The 9,657-nt window shown below is 33.5% G+C and overlaps 2 protein-coding genes across 9 annotated transcripts in view; both read left to right on the forward strand.

Moving 5' to 3' along the window:
* Positions 1–602: 602 nt before the first annotated feature.
* On the forward strand, positions 603–6,767 carry LOC111801398. Of its 6 annotated transcripts, none has more exons than XM_023685384.1 (11): positions 603–1,002; positions 1,498–1,562; positions 1,634–1,809; positions 2,245–2,353; positions 2,479–3,239; positions 4,040–4,897; positions 5,034–5,085; positions 5,547–5,653; positions 5,727–5,780; positions 6,449–6,541; positions 6,656–6,767. In XM_023685384.1, the coding sequence occupies exons 1-5, from the start codon at positions 732–734 to the stop codon at positions 2,776–2,778; spliced, it is 921 nt and encodes a 306-aa protein (XP_023541152.1). In that variant the 5' UTR covers positions 603–731; the 3' UTR covers positions 2,779–3,239; positions 4,040–4,897; positions 5,034–5,085; positions 5,547–5,653; positions 5,727–5,780; positions 6,449–6,541; positions 6,656–6,767. The 6 variants fall into 6 exon arrangements, with proteins under 6 accessions (XP_023541152.1, XP_023541153.1, XP_023541150.1 ...); XM_023685385.1 differs by having other exon boundaries at positions 4,040–4,207; positions 4,835–4,897; positions 6,449–6,767; XM_023685382.1 differs by having other exon boundaries at positions 6,449–6,767.
* Positions 6,768–9,074: 2,307 nt separating this feature from the next.
* LOC111802333 (probable 6-phosphogluconolactonase 1) overlaps positions 9,075–9,657 on the forward strand; it is a 4,463-nt gene continuing 3,880 nt past the window's right edge. The window contains exon 1 of one of the 3 annotated variants that reach the window (XM_023686658.1): positions 9,075–9,349. The gene's annotated coding sequence lies outside the window, so the exon portion shown is untranslated. Of the gene's footprint in view, positions 9,350–9,401; positions 9,540–9,657 lie in introns of those variants that run through there. The other 2 variants (XM_023686657.1, XM_023686659.1) reach the window with 2 other exon arrangements.

The raw sequence follows: 9,657 nt of genomic DNA on the forward strand, positions 1-9,657 counted from the left end.
AGAGAGATTCACCTTATTGCAATTTTTTTAGGCTATTAAATTTATTTAATAATTTAGTTTTTTTAACTTTTAGAGTTGTGATTGACTTGTTTCTAAATTTTACCACATTGTAACTTTTAATCTATTTAATAGTAAATGAATTTTAAAAATTACTTTTGATTTGTGTCAAATAATTCTAAATTGTTTGACATTTTTTTAATAATAGAAAATTACATTTTTTTTTAGTTCAAAACCATAGGCCTCTTACAAAATTAATATTGTGTATAGTAATTTATTAGGTATTTTAATATTATATATATATATATATGATTTTAGTTATTGTATTTTAGATATCATTCAATTTTAATATTTGTATTTTTAAATATCTAAATTTATTAATTTATTAATTTTACTTTCTCAATTTAAAATTGGTCTATATACTGAATTTTCTGAGACAAAATTAGTTTTTTTTTTTTTTTTGGTAAATTTTAAAATGAAAATTATTGTTATTAAATTGTTTTTTTTTTTAAAATTAACTTATGAACCAATTTTAAAATTAAATGCAAAGAAAATGGTGATTTTTAATTTAAAAAAAAAAAAAAAAAAAGGTTAGATGGGTCGTGGACGACATTCCGGGGAGTTAAAGGGTTTAGGAGAATCGTGCCGCAACCGCTAAAACCCGCGAAAGCCGAACCGTTCATAGCAGCGCTTCGAACTCCAAGCTTCCGTCAATCAACCGACGAGGCAAAACGATGAGTGGTAACGGGATTGCTCGTACTTTGCTTCATCGATCTCGAAGGGCCGCCGCTTTCTTTTCATTTTCCTCCGCCGGAAGGCCGTCTTCTGTAGTCTTTTGCGCAGATGCAAGGTCTTCTCAAAGTTCTTGCTCCTCTTCCTCCTGTCATGTTCATTTCCGTCGCGAGCACGCATTCGCGTTTTCTCCTTCACCAACCGTACGCTCATTCAATACCAATTCCTCTAAAGAGTTTGAAGATGAAGTGAAAGAGCAAAATCCACTTCAATGTATGGATGTATTTTCTTATTAGTTTCCTCTTATTTTGAGATTTCAGTCGACATTTCCGTTTGGAATACGATTTATTAATTGCTCTGCTTAGTTGACTGGTTAGTGATTTGGCAGCTTTATGTTCCATTTAACTTTTTGTGCTGCAGATGTTGTTTGCTGTTAGTGGATTATCTGCTTTATAGTTAGATATTATCCAAGGACTAGTTGATTTCGATGTTTATAACTGATATCGTTGTAGTGTATTCCTTTTAATTTTTAATCGTAAAACTGCGATGATGTACTATAGATTTGATGCGGAAGGTTCTATTCACTTCAGTTTACAAAGGTTTCCTCATTCAAATGTTAATATCGTGTTCATTTCTGGCCGTACATTTGTCGGGGTATTTTTTTACTCTCGTAGACAAAAATGGCTATTGAAATTTATAATTAAAGATGTGCTTAAGCCATGCCTAAAGTTTGAGGCCTTACTCTTGGAAATCTCTTAATTTTTGTAGACGGGAGGGATGAAGGGGAAGAAACTACGGATGGATGGGAAGAAGACGATGATCTGGAGCCTGAGGTATTTCTATCTGTTGAACTGAGCTTTTGTTTCACTATTATTATAGATGATGCTAATTATTGATAACATAGCTTGGTGATGGAGGGGGTGGTGGTGGTGTTGTTTTGCAAGGCGTTCCATGGGGTGAACGCGTTCTTGCTCTTGCTCACGAGGTCTTGCTGCAATTTGGCGATGACATAAAACTCTATTCTTTTAAGACTACTCTACGTGGATATATTTATGTCAGATTAGACAAGCTCTCAAACGAGTAATATTCTACTTTCTGTCCGTCCATATTTTCCTGCATAAGAGGTGTACTTTTACCTTCTGGGTATCGGGGAATTTGATTTGTAATCACATCTAAAGCCCACTTTTCATGTGGAAGAAATCAGCGGTGAACTCAAACCCTTTCTAATAGAATCAAGAGAAAAAGAACAAAAAAAGAGTAAATACCTCAAACTCAATTGTCTCTGAACTTTCAAATTTGATTTAGTACCCTTATTCTTCGTTGATATGAATTTTTCCATCTCTGTTTGTTTTTATCCCTTACTAGATAATGGTGAAATTTTCTAGTCTTGCTTGCTGGAAATCTGTTTAACCTTGAAAATAAACTGGGGTGGGCATTCAGTCAGTTTGGATTACATAATGGCCTTAACTTGGATTTATAAATTTACAATTTGTTAAATTTTGATCTCTTCTTTAGATATGGGTGTCCCAGCTTGGAGGAACTTGAAAGTTATAGCCAAGAGTACAAGAAAAGATTAGATGAAACTGGGGCACTTGGAAATATTCCGGATGATTTAGCTCTTGAGGTAACAACTAATTAGGTTTTATCATTCATCCCTACTCCTGTAGAAAAATGATTGCTTAGTGCACATTTTGTCTGCATACACCAGAAAAACATCAACACCTTAACAAGCATTCCTCTGCTGTGAAGGTATCATCTCCAGGTGCAGAGAGATTACTCAAGGTCCCAGATGATCTGTTTAGATTTAAAGCCATGCCAATGCAAGTGTGCTACATAGAAGACGGAGAATCGAGAGGCACTGAGAATGATGGAGTTTTTATGATGGATCATGTGGATTTGGAATCTGAGAGCTGTGTCTGGAAATTAGCAAATGTAAAGGAAAATCGAGATCCTTTGAGTAAAGGCAGACCTTTGACTCGTAAGCAGAAAGATTGGAGGTTAAAGTTACCCTTTGGAAATCATAAGAAGGTATTCCTTTATCTTGAATGATGAAAATTAGCACCTCAAGGTCCTCAAGAAAGGACGGGTCTTCTGTGTGCAATTCATGAGGTTAGTGTTAGTTTTGCGTGGCATTATTTCTTTTTGAGGTCTTGGAGCTTTTGCCACTTGTACACTTTCTTTCTGTATGGAAAATTTGTTTCAGCAGGAGCATTATGTATTCATAGGATATTCTCCTTTTGGAATTGATATCTTTGTTAAGGATTTGATATACTGGGTTTCTCGGCTTTTCTTTACAAGGTTGAGTTTTTTTTGTCCTTGATCTTATTCATTTTCATGGACGAGTGATGTTTTCTATTAGATATATATTCTTTTACATTCATTCGGTTCCCCCTCCCTAGCATCGCACTTCTACCATAATCTTCTAACACTAACTTTTAAGCTTAGGCTTCTCTTTTGGTGGTGCCTTTCTCTCTTCTACTCTCTATTGGTTAAAGTTCTATAAATCAAAGGTACTGTCTTTTTCACCCTTTCCCCATTCTTAATGCAATCATTTTGCCTTTTTCATTTTATTCTGTGATAATCTTATTATCTGAGTTGCATGCGCTTTAGTTGTTGTGAAAAAGCCTTGAAGACTTATCCCATATGACAATTATCTGGTCAAGATATCCTTGCATAGTACATCCAGCAGGATTTAAGTTTTCCAATAAAAATAAAGTGCATATATGTAGCCGTGTTTTACATGTTGTTATACAAAGAGAGTAGAATTCCCGAAGTTAGATGGTCATGGAAAAAGTTGGTTGCATTTGGTTTGTTGATGCTAAAACCTTGAAAAGTGTCTGGCGTCGCCCTTCATGGACTGACGAAAGCAATGTACCACATATATATATATATATATATATATTTTCAGGGAACTTGTTATCGATTTAATTCTTTTATAAGAATGTTTAAGAAAATCTATTTTATTCATCTTCATGAGAATGAAATTGTTTATTTCATATTCCAATTTAGATTGATATTTTTTTGAACTACCACAATTATATGCAAAGAAATATAACAACGAGAAAAATACTATTCCTAGAATCCTTCAAGAATAATACTTTGTTGTAAGATACCAGAGTTTTCGCTTATTTTCTCTTGTGATTTATTTCTACTGGTTCTATTAAATAAATATGTAGGTTTTGCTTCTTTTTTGACCCGATAATTTCTTATCAACTTGTGTGTAACCAAGTTCTTGATCATTTGTACTAGAATCACATTCATACATGCATATTACATAGTAGGAACCATAAGAGCTGACGTTCTTTTGAAGGAAATCCATCTAAGCCACAGTATCTTATCATCCATCACGTTGGAGGGCCAGGTACCAAATTTCAAATCTCAAAATACGTGGTCCATATTCTATGTCACACTCATAGAACGAGGAGTTATTTTCTTCTCTTGGAGGAGGATGCTAAGGAGGGACACGGCAATAATTGAGGTAGCTGTTTAATGACGGTTTTTTTTTCTTGTCAGGTTGTGATTATAGATGCTAGAAGTAATTTGTAGACGAATGAAACTTAGGTACTGAATGGTTTAGCTGCTTTTGGCTGGTGAAATATCCACCAAACAGTGCTGTGATTCTGCTCTATTTTTCTTCCTTCTTTCTCTTTCAGCCTTTGTCTCCGTCAGCAGCAAAATTTTTTGTGGGTGTTAGCTGTTAGCCTCCAACTTCTCTTTCTAATTGTTTTTAGTCTAAGTTTATCTTTGTTCTCTCTGACACGACCTCAACTCTTTTGTTTGTTTATAGCTAACTACCACATATTAATAAAGCTTTTACAGTGCCTTATTTTTCAATATTTGATAATTATGAGGAAATAACGTGGCATCATATTATTGTTCACAGGTTTATCCACATTGATATTTCCTTTATAAATTTAAAATCTCTGCATTTTTATATGAGATAACAGGGTACAATCCAAGGGAGCTGTCCATGTTGCCATGTTGGGCAGGCCCCCTATGGATAAGTGGACCACTGAATGGTTTTATTATTTCTTAGACAGAAATTAATGGTGCATCATGTGCTATGGATATATCTTTTCTCACTAATTGACAAAAGCTGAATTAGGTCATCCAATTCCAACCCCATTCAGCTTGAGGATTGTATTTTTTCTGGTTTCTGCATGAACAGGTCTCTTTCATGAATACCTACTTCTGCACATTTTGCACCTCTCTTGAATAAAAAGTTGCCTGACGTCAGAAGAAAACAACTTGAGAAATTTTAGAGCGATGTGGCTTATTCTTAGCATGTTTTCTTACAATTGCAGGACCAAGCTTTTGATAATGAAATATCGAGCAAAATGTGGATGCTCTTTTGAGGTAAAAATATTTCCTCAATTTCATCTCTATCCATCCATTTCACTTGTTTTATGAACATTGTGTTTTATATCGTTCTTGCACGTCACTATTAAATTTTAAAATTTAAAAGAGTAAACTATTTCGGTTTCTCTTTTTCACGTTTGTTTCTCTATCCTAAGTGTAAAAAAGATGTAATGATGATATGTATGTACAAACCAAATATTATTCTTATTTGGATCATGAGTGAACTGACTTTTTTTGGGGAAGTAGGAAAAAGGAAAAGGAAAAGGAAATATCATGTGAATATTGGTAAAGGTTTTGTGTTGTTTGTGTTATGATGCCTTTTTGGTGGAAATGATTTGTTTGTCAAATCGCTGAGAAACAATGAAAAGGGATATAGAAAGTAGAAAGAGAGGTGGATGAATGTAGCTCTCATAAATGCTTTATCTCAATCGATCTCACGTTTTCCTTCCGTGTGGCAGTGGGATTCTTGTCTGACACCTCGCTCGTCTTTATTCACTCAAATGCCTCCAAATCACTTTCCTCTTCTGCCGTTTAGCTCCTCTCGTGGAACTTCAGAGCTTTTGGGGTAAGTAAACTTCTAACTTTTCAACCCATTTACTGCAAAATGTTGAAGGAAAATAGGTAACAGATCAAAACAGATTTTCTTTTCAGGTGAATTCTGCTGCTGGATTAACACAATTTTAACAAACAAGGTTAGTATTCACAGTTTTAACTCAAAAAAGATAAAAATTAACGAGATTCGAAAACTCTCTAAATAAGATATTAATTATTATTTTAAAAGTTGATTTGATCCGACGTTAAGAGAAGCGGTATTAGTTTGAAAGTTAGAATTAACAATAGATTAAGAGAGGAGTATTAGTTTGAAAGTTAGTATTAGTTTGAAAGTTAGAATTAACAATAGATGGGTCTGAGCAAATAGAACTCAATTTGAAGAAGCAAACATGGAAATTATTGTGATTGAAATAATATAAATTTTATAAAATTGTCAAAAGGTTGAAGCAAATATTGGTGAGCAGCGTAGGTTGTGGACATTTAGATAAGTTTACACACAGTTGTGAGATGAAAGATTCGTTTTTGGCTATGGTTTGGGGATATATTTTCCAAACTAAATAAATTCTAAATGTGAATGCGCTTCCGCTGTTGTTTCTTTAATATATTGTTGTTTTAATGTTATATACTTCAATACGTTTTCCATTTTTTTTAAATGGTTTATTGAAATAAGTTATAATTATATATTTCTATTACTTCTATATTTATAAAGGCTGATTCTAATTAATTTTAAAAAATATATGATATATATATATATATATATATATATAATTTTCGTACAAAAATATGTAAAATTTTGACTCCAATTTAGGGGTTAACTGAGTAAAAGGGAGGATTTCTAAGCCGTTACTAATTCAAACCATCCACCATGTCAAGGCAAACAAATATGGCTAATGGTTGAAAGGTAATTCTCCATCTAAATTTTAGTTTTCTTTTACGCTTAAGGTACTTTGAAAGTCTTTTCTAATTAATTTAATTTGTTAATTTTTATTCCAAGTTATCTTATATCTTTGCATAGAGATGCCGATAGGTTAACGACATGGAAGGATTCCTCATCTTTGCTTTTGTTTCTTATTTCATTCTCTGTGTAAAATTATTTATTTATTTATTTAGGTGTTAAATGTAATCTACTCTCTCGTCTCGTCAAACAGAAAGAACTTTCTCTCAACTCCTTTCTAATTTTTTATCTTTCTCAATTTAGTGAGTTAAATCACAGAACTTTCTCTCAACTCCTTTCTAATTTTTTATCTTTCACACGATTATGGCGTTGGGTTAGATCATTAATAAAAAAATTGGTGTTGGACAACGTGAGGTTTACAATTAAATTAAATTACAATTAAATTACTTACGATGTATTAAAAAGAAAATGGCAAAAAAGAAAAAAAAAATATTCTCATAATTTTGTTTATTTACAACCACGACTAACTAGCTAATTAATTAATAATGTCAACATCTGATGCTTCAAAGCTACAAGCAACTAACTAAAAAAAAAAGAGCAAATCTACAAAAGTAATTGGCAAGATGATGTTAAGAGAGAGAGAGAGAGAAAATTCTATATATACATATATTAAATTATGAAATCAATATTATATGCATAAAAAGGAATCTGTCTGCCATGCCACCCAAATTCAAAGCTTTGTTGTGCAGTTGGGAAGCAGTAGGCTTAGCTCCCTATGTTCAGAAATTCAAGGCTTTGAGTCAGCAAACCCCACAAGCCTTTATATTTTACTGCACATTGCCATAACTATTTTGGAATTTATGTCACCTTAAAATTCTGGTTTTAAATTTTATTTTTCTCCTTTAATATATGTGTTTATAATTTTAGATTTTGATCGTACATTTTCTAAGCAGCAAGCAGTATTTAAGCTTTAATTTGCATTCATTTCTCAAGCTGTTTAAAATGTTGGGATATCAACATTTCTATGCCATCCTCATTCATTGTATAATTAAATATTGACCAAGTATTATGGCTTATTAATAATAAGAACACAAGCGTATTACTTACTCCTAACACCCTAATTCAATACTAAGGAGCCAATTCAAATGCGTAATGATGGCTTAACATGAAAGATCACTTAATGTTAGGTGTGTATTACACGCTAATATCTCTTATTTGTAATATATTTTTAAAAGGAAACAAAAATACAATTAGGAGAATGTGGGTAAGATCCCACCTAGGTTGGAGAGGAGAATGAAACATTCCTAGTAAGAGTGTGCAAACCTCTCCTTAACAAATGCGTTTTAAAAACCTTGAAAGAAAACTCGAAAGGAAAAACTAAAAAAAGACAATATCTGCTAGCGGTAGGGTCGAACTGTTACAATATGAACCTCAAGAAAGGGAGAGATAAGGCAGAGGGAACTTAAAAAAAAAAAAAAAAAAAATTATGGGTTGATGAGTCTGATCTGATACTAAGTTCAAAGGTGGTTCCTTTTTGTTGTCTTAAAGGGGTTCTCCTCTCCCCCAAAGAAGGGGTTAAAAATCTGGGAGCTCCTAGCAATTAGTATTGATAATGCTAAAGATTCCTCATACTATGTGGGGTTTCAGTTTTCAAATAGTTGGGTAAACAGACTACCCTTCTTCTCTCCCTCACTGTTCTTTGATTTTGACAGCAACAGATTCCAATTTCAATCTTGATATCTTTTATCATTCCCCTCCTCCCTTCTTTTATTTTATATTTTTCTTTTTTTGGTGGTGGAGGTGGGAGAAACTCAAAGAAAATGATGGCTGACATGATTTCTTCAATGCCAACACTCTGAAAGGTGACATAAAGTTTGGCATATACAACCAAGGAATAACTTCAAATATTGAAATGGCATAAACACTTGAAAAAAAAAATATATATATATAAGGACAGATTTAGGAAAAACGAAGAACAATAGAGAACATCTAAGTGTAGCAGAACTCTGTTGCAAAACTGCATTTTAGCTTGTTTTGTCTCATGATCACGGAAATTTGATGGCATCTCAATGGTATTATCTTCATGATTGTTCTTAGAATATCTCTCATTCGGGTGTGTTTGTGAGGATAATTTCTGTATAGTGTTATCTTCTCATCTTCCTAAGAAATATTTTTGATAAAGAAGGCAATATATGAGACAGAGTGATCAGCCTGCGTGGGGGAGAGGGCAATCAGAAAGCACTTTGAAGGGGTTTGGGTGTAAAAGGGAAATATTAAAGCAAAGGAAAAGAGAAATCCAGGACATACATGGACAAGGCAGATGGAGTTGAAAGAAAAACAAAGCACAGAATAAATCCCACTGTTAAGTACATGTAGAGTTAAAATATTCTGCCATTGTTGGCACTGTTGCAAGACAGATCCACCATTGGTACATTTGTCAGCATTGTATTTGTCCAGATGTTTGGCTAACTTGCATTCAAAGACTCCTCTCCTCTCTCCAAGCATAGGACAGACAAATAGTTTCCAAAATAATTTTGGGTAATCAGAGATTTCTTCTCTGGCAATCAAAAATCCATTTTTTGATTTCTTAACACAGCCACTCCCCCTCTCTCCCTCTCTTTCTCAATGTTTTTGCAGTTGATTTAGGAGGATAAGGGGATTTTCTCTCTATTTGTTGAGAGAAAGTGGATGAGTTTTCTATCTGTTACAGAGAGAGAGTGAAAGAGAAAGAGAAAGAGAAAGAGAAAGAGAGTTGGTGTTGCGTTGCGTGGGTGTTTGCATCACGATCATTGGATGCACGTGGAAGCCTAGAAAGTAAAAATTCTTCCATTTCAACTTTTTGTGAGGCTTTTCCTTTCATTATGATCGGTAAATTAACATGGATTGCAGAGTATTCTCACATTACCTTACTATTATATATTAATTTCGAGCCGATGCTCATCTTCCACCTTCGGCAGTTTCTTCTTCCTTCTCTGCAGCCCCCTCCATTTTTCTTCTCGTCTGTGTGAGCAAAATTCTCTACCTCTTATTTTCCCCTGTTTTTGGTTTGACTCTCCTATTCGCTGCAGTTCCCTCAATCTTGAATATCAACCAACTCTTTTTTTTTTTTTTTTTTTTTTTTT

This window comes from Cucurbita pepo, chromosome LG09 (assembly GCF_002806865.2).
Source record: "Cucurbita pepo subsp. pepo cultivar mu-cu-16 chromosome LG09, ASM280686v2, whole genome shotgun sequence".
Classification (NCBI taxonomy): domain Eukaryota; kingdom Viridiplantae; phylum Streptophyta; class Magnoliopsida; order Cucurbitales; family Cucurbitaceae; genus Cucurbita; species Cucurbita pepo.

Bases quoted from the DNA above. Each gene is read 5' to 3' on its own strand.
- LOC111801398 (XM_023685382.1), top strand. From the start codon at position 732: ATGAGTGGTAACGGGATTGCTCGTACTTTGCTTCATCGATCTCGAAGG. The intron at 1,003-1,497 runs GTATGGATGTAT...TAATTTTTGTAG, and splicing joins AGAGCAAAATCCACTTCAAT to ACGGGAGGGATGAAGGGGAA. The intron at 1,563-1,633 runs GTATTTCTATCT...TTGATAACATAG, and splicing joins ACGATGATCTGGAGCCTGAG to CTTGGTGATGGAGGGGGTGG.